The sequence below is a fragment of the Apodemus sylvaticus genome, chromosome 2, assembly GCF_947179515.1.
Source record: "Apodemus sylvaticus chromosome 2, mApoSyl1.1, whole genome shotgun sequence".
NCBI lineage: Eukaryota > Metazoa > Chordata > Mammalia > Rodentia > Muridae > Apodemus > Apodemus sylvaticus.
The window spans coordinates 102,234,777-102,252,678 of NC_067473.1; the positions used below are offsets into that span (position 1 = coordinate 102,234,777).

General features: G+C 50.7%; 1 protein-coding gene across 3 annotated transcripts in view; it reads right to left on the bottom strand.

Annotated features, from left to right (window-relative positions):
• Positions 1-479: 479 nt before the first annotated feature.
• Elmod3 (ELMO domain containing 3) overlaps positions 480-17,902 on the bottom strand; it is a 34,088-nt gene continuing 16,665 nt past the window's right edge. For all 3 annotated transcript variants that reach the window (XM_052173963.1, XM_052173962.1, XM_052173964.1), the window contains 7 exons: positions 17,765-17,856; positions 15,565-15,688; positions 15,288-15,410; positions 14,150-14,280; positions 3,357-3,433; positions 2,935-3,062; positions 480-1,431 (listed from right to left, as the gene is read on the bottom strand). In XM_052173963.1, coding sequence (XP_052029923.1) covers positions 1,229-1,431; positions 2,935-3,062; positions 3,357-3,433; positions 14,150-14,280; positions 15,288-15,410; positions 15,565-15,688; positions 17,765-17,856 — 878 coding nt within the window. In that variant the 3' untranslated portion in view covers positions 480-1,228. The remainder of the gene's footprint in view (positions 1,432-2,934; positions 3,063-3,356; positions 3,434-14,149; positions 14,281-15,287; positions 15,411-15,564; positions 15,689-17,764; positions 17,857-17,902) is intronic.

Genomic DNA, 17,902 nt, shown 5'->3' on the forward strand with positions numbered 1-17,902 from the left:
TGCTGGGGGAGGCTGGGGAGAGGGAGCAATAGCTAGGCCCAGAAGCGAAAGCAGGAAACCCCTGAGGTGGACGCCAGTCAGCCTTAACAAGAGCACCATACTTATTGGCCAGAGCTTGCGGGAAGTCTCTGGGCCTGGGTGTGCAAGATGGCCGAGTGGGTAAGCAGCTTGCCCCAGAAGCCTGATAACCTGGTTTTAATCCCTAGAACCAGAAGGTGGTAGAGAAAGAACCTCACAAAGCTGGCTTTATCATGTGTGACTTCACAAAGCTGGCTTTATCATGTGTGTGTCCCTGCCCCGTGTCACACACAAAACAATGATAAGGAAAAAGACAGACATCTTTGGGCCTGCAGGTGCAGCCAGGGAACTCAGCTGGCGGGCAGCCACTCTGGAGGCTGCAACCCCTCAGAACCCTAAGCACTTTAATCTGCCTGGCTCAGTGTGGTGCTGAGACGACAGCGGGGGTGCAGGAAGGCCCTGAAAGAACTCCATCTTGGAAGAAAATACTGGAGATTACAATTCCTTTATTCTAAACTGCTGGTGGGTGAGAGTTTACCTTGCCTCTCAGCCACGCTAGACAGCCCGTGGTCTCCACAGGTGCTCTGGCCTTGGGTGGTGGGGCTGGGGTGCTCAGTGACTAGTCTAGTCAGCTGAGTGCCCATTTCTAGATTGCAAACAATGGTGGGCAACGGAGAGGGAGGGGGGAGGAGAAGGGTAGGGTGGGAACAAGTGTCTTGAAAATAGTGGCTGGAGGAAGTGGGGGGAGCCTGCCTATCAGTCACTTTTTCTGTGATGTGCTGCCCCCTGCTGGCTGAAGATATTGCTGTCTGTCCTTCCAGTTCCAGCCTCAGACACTGGGGCCTGGCTGTTGGGAGTCAGAACTTTAGCTGCTGCTTCCAGGTGCAGATGCGTAGACAACTCAGATAGGGATGTCTGGCCGTATGGTCTGTTCACTTCCACTGCGATATCAGGAGTCCAACCCTGTGAACTGGAGTCCAGCTGGGAACGGCAGAAGACTCCTTGCTTGGGAGATGGCATGGAGTAGCTAGCTGCCTGATGTGCTATGCTGGTGTAGAATCGTGGGCGTGGGTCACTACACACACCTGGGAGCTTCCTAGTCTCGCCTGCAGACGCGCGAAGGGCTTTGGGTCAGACACGGTTGGTTCTTTACTTTGGAGAGCTCCGGCGACCCAGCCAATCTTTCTAGGAATGGTCTCTCCGTGGTGGGTCAGATCAACCCTGCACTCTCGAACGAATGAGACTGGAGGTCACACACGCCTGTGAAAGTGAGATCCTTGGAGGGAGGGCCCTGTGAGCCAGGCCACTTCTGTGCCTCTAGCAAGGAGGCCTGTCCCTTCGACACCTGGGCTAGGTAGTCGTCCAGGGTCTTGAGCAGTCGTCTTGGGCTCTTCTTGGCCAAGGCTTCCAAGTCTGGAACAGAGGAGATCAGGGAACTGAAGGCTAACGGGTCTCGGGATGGCACACAAATCCAGTAACAAGTTCAATGGCTTTGTGGGCATCTCCAAACCCTGTCCTTGTTTGTTTGTTTGCTTGTTTGTTTTTGAAACAGGGTTTCTCTGTGTAGCTCTGACTGTACTGGAACTCACTCTGTAGACCAGGTTGGCCTCAAACTCACAGAGCTCTGCCTGCCTCTGTCTTCCGAGTGCTAGGATTTAAGGTGTGCACCAGCACATCCTGCTGCCACCCTATCCTTTAAAGGTAGAATAGTCATCAAAGATGGCCAAATGCAAAACCTGACAGAGCTCAGGAGCTACTTCACTGCTGTGACACAGAACTCAACTCTGCAGAGTCAGTCCAACTCTGGGCCTTAGCCTCCGCAGCCTTCAGTGTTTAAGGGTTTTATTTTAGATGTATAATTTTCTTTTTCTTTCTTTCTTTCTTTTTTTTTTTTCCAGACAGGGTTTCTCTGTGTAGCCCTGGCTGTCCTGGAACTCACTCTGTAGACCAGGCTGGCCTCAAATTCAGAAATCCGCCTGCCTCTGCCTCTCAAGTGCTGGGATTATAGGCATGTGCCACCACTGCCTGGCTAAAGGCTATAATTTCTTAAAGTCTTTCTATGAGTCTGATTGTGGGTGTGTGGATGTGAGCGTGGGTGCCTGCGGAGGCCAGAGATGTAGTGGACTCTCCCTGGAGCTACAGTCTCAGGCAGATGTGCGCTGGTCACGGGTGCTAGGAACCTACTGGGGTTCCTCTAGCCATCGACAGAGGGCTAGCTAACCACTGAGCCATCTGTCGATTCTGTGCTGCTGTTGTTTAATAAGACATGGTCACACTATGCAGCCCTGGCTTGTCTGACCAGGCTGGCCTTGAACTCACAGAGCTCTGCCGCACTTGGCCGAGCAAGCTACACTTTTGGTTCAGAAGATGTGAGGTCCTTGTTGTTGTCTGATGTGGTCATCAGGAGCCACACATGGTGGCTCAGACTGTGATCCCAGCACAAGGAAGGCAGGTGCAGGAGCACTGTCACCTGGTTACAGTGAGAGACTCCATCTCAAAAACCTAAACAGAAGTAACAGCAGTAACAAGCAATCATCAGACGTATGCGGCCATCAGACACGGCTGCAGCCTGGCGCTGTGGGGCATGTCTGTAAACTTTGGACTCAGGAGGCAGAGGGAGACGGATGGACTGTCATAAGTTTGAGACCAACATGGTCTACACAGCAAGTTCCAGGTCAGCCAGGATCTCATAGATCAATCCTGCTTCAACACATAAACAACAAGCAAGCAAGCAAGCAAGCAAGCGAGGGAACAAAAGTGTATGGTAGCCAGAGAGGGGGAGGGGTGGCAGAGAAAGGAGGAAGCCTGGGGGGTGTTCTGAGGGAGCGTGGTAGTGGTGGTGGTGGGGGGGGGGGGCAATACAGTAGTTCTTCCACCCTGGGTCCTCTGGCCCTGGACACGGGAGAAAGTGCCAACCTTTGAGGACAAAGCCTGAGTCTAAAATAGTCTTCTGCTGGGTCCTCCACACACGCGCCAGGTGAAGGAAAGTGGCTGCGTAGAAGCTGTTCACCACCGGGATGACCTTCTGCCGCCGGTTACACTCCCTATGGGACAGAGGCAGTGACCTGCTTAGCCACACATGAACCTGACACACCAGTGCCCTCTTCCCCAGCGTATGGGTCACCTCAGGAAGCCTCCACCCCGCTCCACCCCTCCCTGCCCCACCATCCCACCAGCATCCGGCCCCAGCATTCGGGAAGGTCAGTGGGAGAGACGGCTGGGGAATGGAGATGCTGTCCAGCTCTGAGAACCAGCAGGGACAGCTGTGCAGAAGGCCTGAGGCATGGGCGGGGCGGGACCAGGTCCTACTGGGTCACCCTGATGCACTAGGGACCCACCTGGAGAGACACTCCTCCCTCAAGGCCTGGATGGCAATGCGGGTGATGTTCACAGACATCAAACAGAAGGGGAATTGCTGGAACGGAGAATCAAGAGTCAGCAGTGGTCAGCCAGCTCTGCGCGGATACATTCCCTCCCCTCACGTGACTGACAGGAACTAAACCTACAGAGGCAGCGACGGCTCTTACTGTCTCTGCGTCCCACCTTACAGAAGGCCTGGAATTTATGAGTTCACAAGTTCACAGGAGGTCGCTCCAAACCAGTGCCATATCTAACTCCCTCCTCTTTCCTATTTATTTATTTATTTATTTATTTATTTATTTATTTATTTAATGTATGTGAGTACACTGTCTCTGTCTTCAGACATACCAGAAGAAGGCATCAGATCCCCCATTACAGATGGTTGTGAGCCGCCATGTGGTTGCTGGGAATTGAACTCAGGACCTCTGAAAGAGCAGTTAGTGCTCTAACCACTGAGTCATCTCTGCAGACCCTTTGTTTTATTTTAAAGACAGGGTTTCACAGATCCCATGCTTGATTCAAACTCTCTTTGCGGCCAAGATTGGCCTATCTTGAACTATTGATTAATTGATTGTGTATGGCTATGAGTGTTTGCCTGCATGTGTGTCTTTGTAGCACATGTGTACCTAGTGCCAGAATAGGTTGTCAGATCCCCTGCGAGTGGGGTTACAGACAGCTGGGAGCTGACGTGGGTGCGGGGAATTGAACCTGGGTCCTCTCAAAGAGCAGTCAGTACTCTTAACTGATGAGCCATCTCTCCAGCTCTTGTCTTTGAACTCTGACCTCCCTCCTCCTCCTGCCAAATACTGAGATTACAGTCACGGGCCACCATGTCCAGTTTATGTGATGTTGGGGGTCAAACCTAGGGCATCGGGATGCTAAGCAAGCCCTGTACCAGCTCGGGCAGACCCCATCGCCAGCGGTTTGACTCAGGGTCTCACTGTACAGCCCAGGCTGGGTTAGAGACCAAGCTGGCCTCTCACTTCTGTTCCTCTTGACCTTTTTTGAATTTTCATTTGCCTTCTTGCCTTTCCTTTGGCCCTAGCTATTTTTGAATACCAAAGCAGGACGATCCAAGCATCTCTTGAAGCTTGGCTGGCCACGCTCCAGATTCTGGGGTGTGACATATGTAACACATTCTAGGTGACTCTGGAGTGCGCTGCTGGCTGGGAATCCCTGTGTGGACCCAGGCAGGTGTGGCCTCCCCCTAACACTTCTGAGCACCTGCTGTGCTGGAGGAGGAGACTCACGGGGCAGAGCACCATGCTGAACAGACACCTCATGGAAAGCAAGCTAGTCACTGTCATCGCTGCTGCAAGGTGCCTCATTAAGGGGACCGAGGAGTCCCTCTGCTCCCAGAGGTCTGAGCTACGTTTCAGGATAAAGGGCTGAAAGCCCTTCTGCAATCTGCACAGCAGCCGGGGCCTCTGAGCACTCGGAAGTTTGAGTCAATTCTCTGTTAGCAGGGGCACCACAGGCACCTGCAAGTTAAGAGCTCTCTTGTGTTTTATTCTTTTTGAAAAACTTAATTTTAATTTTATATGTATGGTTATGTTGCTTGTATGTATGTATGTGTATTATATGTATGCCTGGTAGGTCAAAATAACATGCCAGTCTCCTGGGATTGGAGTTATAGACAGATGCCAGGTGTTATTTGGGTGCTGGCAGTCAACCTGGGTCCTCTGGAAGAGTAGCCAGTGCTCTTAATTGCTGAGTCATTTCTCTAGTCCTGTAAACAAATTTCTTAATTATATTCATTTATGTACGAGTGTGTGTGTGTGTGTAGGTGTACATGCCATGGTACATGTATGAAGGTCAGAGGACAGTTTGCAGTAGTCAATTCTTTCTTTCTACTATGTGGAGACTGGGTTCGGACTCAAGTCACTCGGGTTGGCAGGAAGGGCCTGTACCTGTTGAGCCATCGCCATGGCCCTCAGCCATCTTTGTAGGAGTAAACAGAAGCAGCTACGGTTGAACATGTCCCAAAGACTGCATCGAATACTGCATATTTTGGAGGATTATAGGGCCGGAGGTCAAATTTGATATTTGTTTTTTGTTGTTTTGTGTTTTAAGAACCCAAGGTGGCCTCAAACTCAGCAGGCCTCCCGCCTGATCAGGAATGCTCGGATCACTAGTTAGGTGTGGTGCTACAGTATACACGCGTTGTCTGCTTCAGCGGCGGAGGCGAGAGTCACTGAAGGCTGGGGTTTGGGACCAGCCTGGGCTCACTGAAGGCTGGGGTTTGGGACCAGCCTGGGCTCACTGAAGGCTGGGGTTTGGGACCAGCTTGGGCTCACAGCCACCTGTAACTTTAGTTCCCCAGGGATCTGAGGCCGCCAGCTTGACAGGCACTTGCACATGCACATGCACAGACATATATGTGCACATACATATCTTTAAAAAAGAAGTGGATGGGTGAAAACTTGAGGATAAATAAGAAATTTGCATAGCTTTATGGTATTTTTATGTAAAGTCATTATTATAAGGGGAAAAGAGAAAACTTTATAATGAATGGACATAGACCAGGGGGCACCATCCTAACCAAGGCTAACTTCCTAGGAATAAGACACGGAGACAGTGGGAGCACCTTGGTACCAGGCACCTGGAATAGCACATCACATTTGTGGTTCCATTTTGCCCAAATGCATACCCAAAATCATTTTTTAAAAAATGTGAGACAAACAGCCTACAAAATAACTCACCTTGGGTCCTCAACTGTGTCAAAGTTGTAAAGCCAAAGTCAGGGCAAAATAAACTTTCCTACAGGTTAAAGAGGGCTAAGACACACACACACACACACACACACACACACACACACACACACACACGCACGCACGCACATTGATCATATCCCCCAAATACCCACCTAACCCTTTCTCCCATGGAACCCTACTGAGCCCCTGCATCCTAGTGTAGCACAAACGAGCACAGGTGAGCTGTGCTGATGGTTTGTCTTTTTTTTTTTTTTGGTTTTTCGAGACAGGGTTTCTCTGTGTAGCCCTGGCTGTCCTGGAACTCACTCTGAAGATCAGGCTGACCTCGAACTCAGAATTCCACCTGCCTCTGCCTCCCAAGAGCTGGGATTAAAGGTGTGCGCCACCACCGCCCGGCTTGGCTTGAGGGTTATTCTTGACTATCAACTTGGCAGGGTCTAGAGTCATCAGAGACCAGCTTCCGGCCCTGCCTGAGAGGGATCATCTAGATTCGGTTAACTGAGGGACCACCCTAAATGTTGGTGGCACCATCCGTGGTCTAGTGGACCAGACTGACAGTGAAGGAGAAATGGAGACGAGCTCACGTCCTCTGCTCCCCGAGTGTGGATGTCACACGACCACGTGAGTAAGACAAAGGCAGTCCTCCCTGAGGCTGCGTTGGTCAGGTAACTTGTCCCAGCAACACAGAAGGAACTAACACACTCCAGCTTATTTATCTTGAAAATACCAGGGCCAATCTTATGTTTGAAACGGGGTCTCATGTAGCCCAGGGTGGCCTGGAACTACTGAGTTCCCTGCCTCTATTACCTGATCAGTGCATGGTCTCAGCTGGCTTCATTTGGCTCTTTGCACTTCCTCCAGTGGTTACTACACCCCTGTCCCCGACTCCAGGGTCACGCCTGGCTTCCTGTGCTCCAAGCCTAATAAAGCCCCGTGCAACCCTTGGTCTGTCCCTATCTTTTACCTTTCCCCCACTTCCCAAATGTGCCACTGTGTTCCTGGCACAAGTGTGCTCAATGTGTGATGCCCATGACTTGACAATAAGCTTCCGATTACCACAAATGTTCCGCTGAATAAATATTCACTCTATTTGTGGACCTGGTGCTCTGCTGGGGACATAGTTTCCAGGCAGTGCTGTGAGGCATCATGGTCCCGACTCACACTGCTCCTCTCACCGGGCCGGGGTATGTGACTGTGGAGGGAGGGCGGTGCCCTGCTTGTCAACCATTCTCCCTATTCCTCCTGCAAGCTTCCAGCATTTTTATTTTTAAAAGACAGAGTCTCAGCTATTCAAGGCTGGCTTCTAAGTCACTGTGTAGCTGAGGATGACCCTGACTTGTGGCCTGACCTCTGCCTCCTGAGAGCTAGAACTGCGGGTATGAGGCACAATGTTCGGTTTATACTGAGGACAGACCTCGGGCCTTGTGGGTACTAGACAGGCACTCGAGCAACCAAGCCATGTTCTCAGCCCCCCAAGCCCCTTTGAGACAGGGTTCTACTATGTCACCTTGGCTGACCAGGATTTCATTATGTAGACCTGGCTGGCCTTAAACTCACAACAGATCTTTCTGCCTCTGATTCCCAGAGTACTGGGATTAAAGGTGTGGGCTACCACACTCAGTTAAAGTCCTTTTTAAAATGGGCTCTCCTGAGCTGGAGAGATGGCTCAGCGGTTAAGAACACTGTCTGTCCTTTCAGAGGTCCTGAGTTCAATCCCCAGCAACACCATGGTGGCTCACAAGCATCTGTAATGGGATCTGATGCCCTTTGCTGGTGTGTCTGAAGAGAGCTACAGTGTGCTCATGTATATAAGATAAATAAATCTTTTAAAAAATAGTTATACACATTAAATGTTAACTGTTAATAGATAAATAAGTGCCAGGCGGTGGTGCACACGCCTGTAGTCCCAGCACTTGGGAGGCAGAGGCAGGTGGATTTCTGAGTTCGAGGCCAGCCTGGTCTACAGATTGAGTTCCAGGACAGCCAGGGCTACACAGAGAAACCCTGTCTTGGAAAAAAACAAATCCAAAAAAAAAAAAAAAAAAAAAAAACCCAAAACGAAAAAAGATTATTAAGTAAATAAAGGGTCTCTTGTATCCTGGGTGGCTTTGGACTTGCTATGAGGCCTAGGTTGACCTTGAATTTACAAGTATGTCCTAACATGTCAGGACCTGGGGACCTCTAATATAATTATATTGGTAAATTGTCGTGTGCTGTTTGCGCTTGTTGACAGCTGACTCTTGAGAACAAGAGCTCCCTGCCTCAGATTCAAGCCTGTTTATCTCAGGTGTCCAGGGCTAGGCTGGCCCCAGGCCCTGTGAGAGGGAGGAAGGAGAGCAGGAAATATCTGAGGGCAGTAAAGGCAGTGTGTGCACCACCATCGAGGCCAGCTGGAAGGAAAACCATTTCAACAGAGGTCACTCTTGTTTTCTCACCCTGGCATAAAACCGCCAGCAGTGGGAAGGAGCGGCTGAGCTCCTGTGGAGGACCCGCCCTGCTCTGGCACCTCAGCCTGACTGCTTGGGCGGGGATCCCCCGTTTCTGCTGGATGTGGTAACTTGATGAACACTCATCTGTTACTTGATATTTATCCTTTTACCTGCCTGGTTATGTGTTTAATAAACCCACTCATCCAAAGCTGGGGACGTGTGTGCTCCAGATCATTCTCTGGAACAAGCAGAGCTGAACGCAGGGCTCTGTGCACGCTGGGCAAGCCCTGTACTAACGGAGCTGCGTCTCAACCCCACGGCGCTAATGGTGATGTCTGTCATCACACAATACTTCCCACTTATAACTCTTGTAACTTTTCTGTACATTTGAAATTTCCTAAGAACGGCTCCTTGGCATGTAAGGCGGCTTACACGTGTGATCTCACCATGGGGGAGGCTGCGGCAGGAGCATCACTAGGTATTTTATTTAAGGTCAATCTGGGCTACCCAGGGAGTTCCAAGGCAGCCTGGACAACAGAGGGAGATGCTGACTCAAAAAACAAAACAAAACAAAACAAAGTAAAATAGGGGGCTGGAGAAGTGGCTCGGAGGTTAAGAGCACTGGCTGCTCTTGCACAGGACTGGAGTTGGTCCCAGCACCCACACCAGGCAGCTCACAGCCGCCCCCAGGGGATTTTATGCCCTCTTTTGGGCTCCACAGGTACCTGCACACATGTGCACATACATACATATACACATAAGTAAAAATAAAAATCTTTTTAATGATTTGTATGTGTATTGGTGTTTGCATGCATGTATGACTATGTGAGGGTGTCAAATTTTGGAGCTGGATTACAGACAGTTACGAGCTGCCAGTGGGTGCTGGGAATCGAACCTGGGTCCTCTGGAAGAGCATTCAGTGTTCTTAACTGCTGAGCCATCTATCCAGACCCAAATAAAAATTGTCTTAAAAACAAAAAAGCAAAATAAAAACAAGAATAGAAGCCCCCCAACACACACACACACACACACACACACACACACACACACACACACACTCGACATGACTAAATCACTTCAGTCCAGTCACCCTTCCTGGCTCCCCTTGGTGGTGAAATCTGAAAAACCTTGTCTTTCTTTACTGCCCCAATTTATTCTCCCCACTCTACTCCCTTTTAAACTTAAGACTTTGTCTCTAACATCCACTGAAAATGTCCTAGCTGCAGTTCCCAGTGACAGCCCAGCGTCCTTAGGTCTGACCCTCTTCCCCGTCAGCCCTGCCTGGCCCAGGTCAAGGCCAATGCTATCTCCTCTTCCTGTGGCTTCTGGCTGTTTCTGCCTCCTGCTCCTGCCTTCCCTCCTCTCGTCTCCTGCCACATAATGATGGAAGAGTCAGGCTATCTCACTCTACCTTTACAACTGGAAGCGTGATTTCCACCACTGACCAGTTCTCAGGATTGCCTGCAGGGATGCTTACAACACAGGTTTCGAGGGGCCCAGACGTGGTTCCCTCTCCATCATCATCCTTTTCTTCTCCCCTTCTGTCTCTTTCTCATTCCCTTCCCCACCTCATCTCTCTTTTTTCCTTCCTTTCTCTTTCTAGCTAAATAGCCTAGGCTTGCCTTGAAGTTGACATGTAACCCATTTATTCTATGGTAGCACTAGGGACTGAGCGCAGTCCCCTGAGCCTGCTAGGTCTTTCTCAGTGACATTCCCAACCCCTGGGAGTCACTGTGTGAGGGATTAGTCATGTGCCACTGTACCAAGCTCAGAGTGTGCACTTATTTTTATTAAATTTTTTTTCCAAGACAGAGTTTCTCTGTGTAGCTTTGGCTGTCCTGGAACTCACTCTGTAGACCAGGCTGGCCTCAAACTCAGAAATCCTTCCGCCTCTGCCTCCCAAGTGCTGGGATTAAAGGCATGCAGCACCACTGTCCGGATTATTAATTTTTTGTGTATGGTGTTTTGCTTGCATGTGTGTCTGTGTACCACATGGATGCCTGTTGCTTGAGGAGAGCAGAAGAAAGCGTCAGATGCCCTGGAACTGGAAGTCCAGGTTATTGTGAACCGTCATGCAGGTGCTGGGAATGAAATCTGGGCTCTCTGGAAGAGCAGTCAGTGTCCTTAACCACTGAGCCGCCGCTCTAGCCACACTTCCCTACTCTTTCTTATGGCGCCTCTTTTTTTTTGTTTTTTTTTTTGTTTTTTTTTTTTTGAGACAGCCTCACTATATAGTATTAGGTGACCTATATGTAGTCCATGCTGCCTCAGAATCACAGATATCCTCCTGCCTCTGCTTCCTGAGTGCTGGGATTAAAGGCATACACCACCATACCTCTTAATTTTCCTAGTTGTCCTTAGTTTTTTTTTTTAAACTGATTTTTTCCCTTGCCCTAAATCTTAACCCTATGTCCACTGCATCAGGCCCACACTGTGCCTGTCTACCCATGTCCACTGCATCAGACCTACATTGCACCTGTCTACCCATGTCCACTGCATCAGGCCCACACTGCTCCTGTCTACCCATGTCCACTGCATCAGGCCCACACTGCGCCTGTCTACCCATGTCCACTGCATCAGGCCCACACTGCGCCTGTCTACCCATGTCCACTGCATCAGGCCCACACTGCGCCTGTCTACCCATGTCCACTGCATCAGACCCACACTGCTCCTGTCTACCCATGTCCACTGCATCAGACCCACACTGCGCCTGTTTACCCATGTCCATTGCATCAGGCCCACACTGCTCCTGTCTACCCATGTCCACTGCATCAGACCCAGGCTGCGCCTGTCTACCCATGTCCACTGTATCAGGCCCACACTGCTCCTGTCTACCCATGTCCACTGCATCAGACCCACACTGCGCCTGTCTACCCATGTCCACTGCATCAGACCCACACTGCTCCTGTCTACCCATGTCCACTGCATCAGACCCAGGCTGCTCCTGTCTACCCATGTCTACTGCATCAGACCCACACTGCTCCTGTCTATCCATGTCCACTGCATCAGGCCCACACTGCTCCTGTCTACCCATGTCCACTGCATCAGGCCCACACTGCTCCTGTCTACCCATGTCCACTGCATCAGACCCACACTGCGCCTGTCTACCCATGTCCACTGCATCAGGCCCACACTGCTCCTGTCTACCCATGTCCACTGCATCAGGCCCACACTGCTTCTGTCTACCCATGTCCACTGCATCAGACCCACACTGCTCCTGTCTACCCATGTCCACTGCATCAGACCCACACTGCTCCTGTCTACCCATGTCCACTGCATCAGACCCAGGCTGCGCCTGTCTACCCATGTCCACTGCATCAGACCCAGGCTGCTCCTGTCTACCCATGTCCACTGCATCAGACCCACACTGCTCCTGTCTACCCATGTCCACTGCATCAGACCCAGGCTGCGCCTGTCTACCCATGTCCACTGCATCAGACCCAGGCTGCTCCTGTCTACCCATGTCTACTGCATCAGGCCCACACTGCTTCTGTCTACCCATGTCCACTGCATCAGACCCAGGCTGCTCCTGTCTACCCATGTCCACTGCATCAGACCCACACTGCTCCTGTCTACCCATGTCCACTGCATCAGGCCCACACTGCTCCTGTCTACCCATGTCCACTACATCAGGCCCACACTGCTTCTGTCTACCCATGTCCACTGCATCAGACCCACACTGCTTCTGTCTACCCATGTCCACTGCATCAGACCCACACTGCTCCTGTCTACCCATGTCCACTGCATCAGGCCCAGGCTGCTCCCACTCTCTCAGAGCCACTCACGAGTCTCTTTTATTTCATCTCTCTGTTCCAACCCACTGTCCCCCACACCCCCAACTTGGATGGTCATAAGAAGCTTCCTTAGAAATTGTTCTTCACCTAGAAGCTGGTAAGACTCCTGTCATGTGGTAGGTCCCTGTGCTGTTCCAAGCTTTGAGCAGCTGCCCCTGACGCAATACAGGGACGAACCTCAAGTCCTGATCTCTGGCCTGCTTCCTTGGTGGCCTCCTCTAACATCCCGTGCCATGTTCTTTCTACTCATTCCCAGCATGCCTTTCTTGTGACCTTTGCTTCTGCTGCACCCTCTGGAACACTTGGCACCCTAGACACAGGCCTGGCCAACATGCCCTCTCCTTCCAGGCTCCGTTTATATCCTGAGAGCCACCCTGACCCCACAGTTTCCCTACCTTACATAACGTCTTTCTCAGTGCTTACCACCTTCTAACGGATCCTGGGATTCATTCACTGTATTGTCTTATCATCTCTGCTGGAAGAATCCTGGCCTGTTTCATTCTCTGACTCATCCCAACTATCTATGAGGGTGGGTGGGGATTCAGAAGAGAGCTTTGTTCACTGAACGAATTAATTGCTGGCCCCAGGAATTTAGAGGAGGTAAATAGGAGGAAGCAGGCCACATTTGTCTTATTGGAGCAAATAATATCTTTCACTACATGGGAAAGCCATGAGACCTATCTCCAACAGGCAGGGGATACCAAGGGGTTACCAAAACTATCAGTGCGCTGATGATAAGACCAAAAAAGAATGGATACAAAAATGTGGTCTATTTACACAATGGAGTACTAGTCAGCCATCAGAAACAATGCATTCATGAAATTCTTAGACAAATGGATGGGGCTGGAGAACATCATACTAAGTGAGGTAACCCAGACTCAAAAGATCAATCATGGTATGTACTCACTAATAAGTGGATATTATTAGCCTAGAAACTTTGAATGCCCAAGACATAATCCACATATTAAATGAGGTCCAAAAAGAATGGAGGAGTGGCCCCTGGTTCTGGAAAGACTCAATGCAACAGTATAGGGGAATTCCAGAACAGGGAAGCAGGAAGGGGTGGATAGAGGAACAGGGGGAGGGAAGAGGGCTTATGGGACTTGCGGGGAGTGGGGACCCAGAAAAGGGGAAATCATTTGAAATATAAATAAAAAATATATCAATAAAGAAAAAAAAACACCAAAAAAGAAGCTATCAATATCAGAAGCAGCAACCCTCTGAGTGCCTGTGCATCTGATCATAGACAACTGTATATGCCCAGTGACCTAGCGGTCATGATGTTGACAAATGGTCATGCTGACAAATGGCCAGTGTCTGAAATCACCTTGGATATGGGCCTTTAGGCATGCTAACAACAGATTATCTGGATTATGTTGTTGATAAGGAGATGAACATTTTAATCGTGGGCAGGGAATCTAAAACCACAGGAAATGGACAACGCGAGTTATACCCTAAACATTCTAGCAGTTACTGCTTTTCTTCTTGACTATGGTGCAACATGACCCGCTGCCCCCCATGCTCCAGCCGCTGTGACTCCCTGGCACTGATGTCCTTTAGCCTCAAGCTGTGAGCGAGACCGAACTCTTTCTTCCTCACTAGCTTTACCACGGCAACAGAAAAGGAGTGAAAGCAAGATTTTATGATTTCTGTCTTGTGGGAATGAAATCAGAGTTCTGAGAGATTCAGGAACTTGCTGAAGATCAGCAGTTAGTGAACGGCAGAGCCCGGATCCCGAGGTGTCTGACTGAGAAGCCATTCCTAGTTCTTCGCCGCCATCCAGACACTGCTGTGCAGTCCTAGCCTTTCCCTTTGTCTTCCCACCGGAACCTACCTGGATATGGTGATGAGACAGGCGGAAGATCTCCTGGGCCATCAGCAGCGTCTTTGAGTCCATGACCAGGTACAGTAGGTGCAGGAGGGCAAGGAAGCCTGCTCCCCTGAGGTCTGTGGCTGGGTTGGCTCCTGTAGCAGAAACCAGGGTATATCAGTGATCAAGAAAGCTGTCCTGACCCCTTGAACTCCCAGGACAGAGCTGGAATGCTGCCCTGACTCTGGCTCTGCTGGGCTAGAGGGGGAAGAGAGCCCTGCACAAGCCCACTTCCGGACACGGCCCCGAGGGGCCCTACGGGACCACACCTGTCCGGCCTTCAGCAGTCAGGAGTGCCCTAACAGCGGCTTTCTTCCATTCCCATGGCCTTCTGTAGTCCTTTTCCCACTCGATACCAACATAATCTTCACAAAGATAGGCGCTGGGCTGTGGCATACTTAGCAGGCAGAATGTCTGCCCACATAGACGAGGCCCTAGGTGCCATCCCCAGCACATTATAAACTGGGCATGTTTGCCAACATGCCGGTCTTTCTAGAACTTGGGAGGTAGAGTAGGAGGATGAGGCATGTAAGGTCATCGTTTTCTGCATAGGCAAGTTCAAGGCCAGCAGAGAGATAAAAGAGGAGGGAAGACTCCAAGGGACACAGGCCTGCCCTTTCTCCTGTACCTCCACCATGGTATCTGGAGCCATGCTCTAGACATCACAGCCATCAGAATCATGAGACACATAAGCTGCTATTTTCTATACATTACCCAGTTTAAGTATGTTGTGATAGCAACAGAACACAGGTAAGAGTAGACCAGGCCACAAAGGTTCCAGAAAAGCTGGTTCTTAGCCAAACGCTTAGGAGAAGAGCAGCCCAGCGAGACACACCCAACTGAGATAACATCCAACCTCTTCCAAGCACACACCACAGAGATGCAGGTGACCCGCTCCTGCTCCTGAGAGATGGCAGAGCTCCAGGGACAAGCTCTCCACCCCTCTCTTCTTCCCCTCAGCCATATTTGCCACACTCCTGTGTGCTGCTGCTGAGGCCCTGGAGTCTTCTGGGCCCTCCTAGATGTCCCTCCTCGCTCAAGATGGCCTCCCCCTCTGGAATCAATCAGATCAAGGAAAGCACGACGGGCGCTTTTCTCTCACCCTGGAAGCCCAGGTCTTCCCAGTGGTCTCCGTGAAGGGCACAGTCGAACTTGGAGCCAGTCAGCTTCTTGTAGATGGTCTGCAGTACTCGGCCGTGCGTTGGGTTTTGGCTGTCCAGGCCACCTGCCCCAAAACACGAGCACACTTTCCACTAGGCCATTCCCAGGGAGAAACCAACATCAGCTTCCCAGAGGACAGGACACTGAACCATGTCCTCATGGCCACTGGAATGGACAAGAGCCTGCGCGTGCGCCCTGAGGTTGCCCCTAGCACTCACACTGAGCAATGGTGAGAACCAAGTCTCTTTCTTCCCGAAGACCGTGGTGCAGCTTTGGCGGCCCAAAGAGGCAATGCCGGAGGGCGGCGAGCCCCGTCCTTTGAATAGTTGGCTGGATTCTTTTCTGAGAGGGAAAGAAGAGATAATCTATTCAAACTTTTATCTACCAGTGACTGTCCATCAGCTAGAGTTTGTCCATCAGCTGGACTGTCCATCAGGAGACAGCAGTGAGGCTACAAAGACAGGCAGGCACCCCCAGCTCCCAGATTCTTTGCAGGATGTCCTTTGGTGGAGGCATTCCCAGCCTTTGGTCTCCTGGGCTTGTTCAGAATTAGCTACTGACTGACCAGTGAGGCCCAGCTGTGTCTGCATGACCATGCCATGCCTGCTACGGTCAGGGAAAAGCCAGGTGTCTACCCTTCACACGGCCATCTGTTTCTCCAAGGCTATGAATCCCAGAATTCAGCTGCTCCACACTTCCACTGATGCTGGGGCCAGTGGGCACTCGTGAGTCAGCTGTCCCTCCTAAACCACATCATGCTGGCTCCCAGAGCCAGGGCCACTGCTGCCTGCTTTACAGGGTTCTGGGATTTGGCATCTTCTGGCCTTCTGTATCAGTTTCTGTCTCTTTAGCCTCTCTGATGATCTAGGCTTTAGGTGAATACCTGAATTCCCGCTAAACTTACTACAGGTCGCTCAAGACACCCCACAAAAGCCCTCAGTCTGCTTTCCCCTCAGACTCCTTTCCCCAACCCCCCTTTATTTAATTTTATTTATTTATTTATTGGATTTGGTTTTTTGAGACAGGGTTTCTCTGTGTAGCCCTGGCTGTCCTGGAACTTACTCTGTAGACCAGGCTGGCCTCGAACTCAGAAATCCGCCTGCCTCTGCCTTCCAGAGTGCTGGGATTACAGGCATGTGCCACCACTGCCTGGCCCAAACCCCCTTTATTATTTGTGTGTGTGTGTGTGTGTGTGTGTGAAGGTCTGAGGGCGCTGTGGTGTCATCTCTCTCCTCCCACATGGGTTCTGGGAATCGAACTCAGGTCACAGGGCTTGTATGACAAAAGCCTTTCACCACTTATGTGCTTTCCCACACAACTTTTTGAGACAAAGTATTTCTATGTAGCCCAGGCTGGCCTTGATCTTATGATCTCTCTGCCTCAGCCTCCTGAGTGCTGGAATTACACATATGTGCCATCATACTTAGTATCCACACCTTTTTAAAAAAATCATTTTATTTTATGTGCATGAGCGTTGAGCCTCACTGGCCAGGCGACAGCCAGTTCTGAAGAAGCCCCAGCGTGCGTCTGTGCACCATGTGCATGCCTGGAACCTGAGGTGGCAGACCACGGGGTAGAATCCCTGACACTGGGATGATGGAGGGTGGCGAGCGAGCATGTAGGTGCTGGGATAGCACATCCCCGTCCTCCCTAAAAGCACGTGCTCTTAACTGCTAAGCTGCCATTCTCTCCAGCCCTCAGCATCTTTCCTAAATTTTTAATTATATTGGGTATGGCAGTGCATGCTTATAAAGCTAACACTCGAGGCTGAGGCAGAAGAATTCCCTTGAGTTTATCACCAGCCCTGGCAATGTAGTGAGTTCCAGTTCAGCCAAGGCTGCATAATGAGACTTTGTTTCAAAAATAAATAAATGTAATTAAATTTACAAACAGCTTCTGGATCCTACAAGGAATTTTCCTCCATTTGCCAGGAATCTTTAGTTCCCTGCTTCCCAGACAGTCCGCCTTGCCTCCCCAAGAGCTACTTGGAGTTTAACTCCATAATTCCCATCCCTAAGAGGGAAAAACACGGAGTATTTGCACATGGTCTGAATCCCAGGACTGCCAGATTTCCTCAGGCTCCGTTCCACAGAGGCTGGCAGGGTCCTCTCTGACCCATGGGTTCTCAGAGCTGGCTCGTGGGTTAAGAGCGCTTGTTCTTCCAAAAGCCCTGGGTTCAGTTCCCAGCACTGGAATACAAACCACCTCTAACTCCAGAGGACCTAACACCCTCTCACCACCACAAGGCACCTGCGTACTCTTAGCTGGGAACACATTCTGTAGCTGGTCTAAAGCACAGGGCAATCTCCTTGCCTTAGCCCCCGTGAGTCGCCAGGTCTGGTTCTTTGGCTCTCTGAGCCCCTGTACCGCGGGATTCCTCAGGTTAGCATGCGGAAGCATTCTTCCCTGCAGCCATACCTTGAAAGAGGAGAGGTCCACGGTCTGGAAGTGCTCCAGGGCCTCGCTGAAGGAGATGAGCTGGGCAGGCTGCTGCGAGCTGAGCCCGCGCTCTAGATCAAAGAGAAGACACCTGAACATGCGGGACAGTGTGTGCTA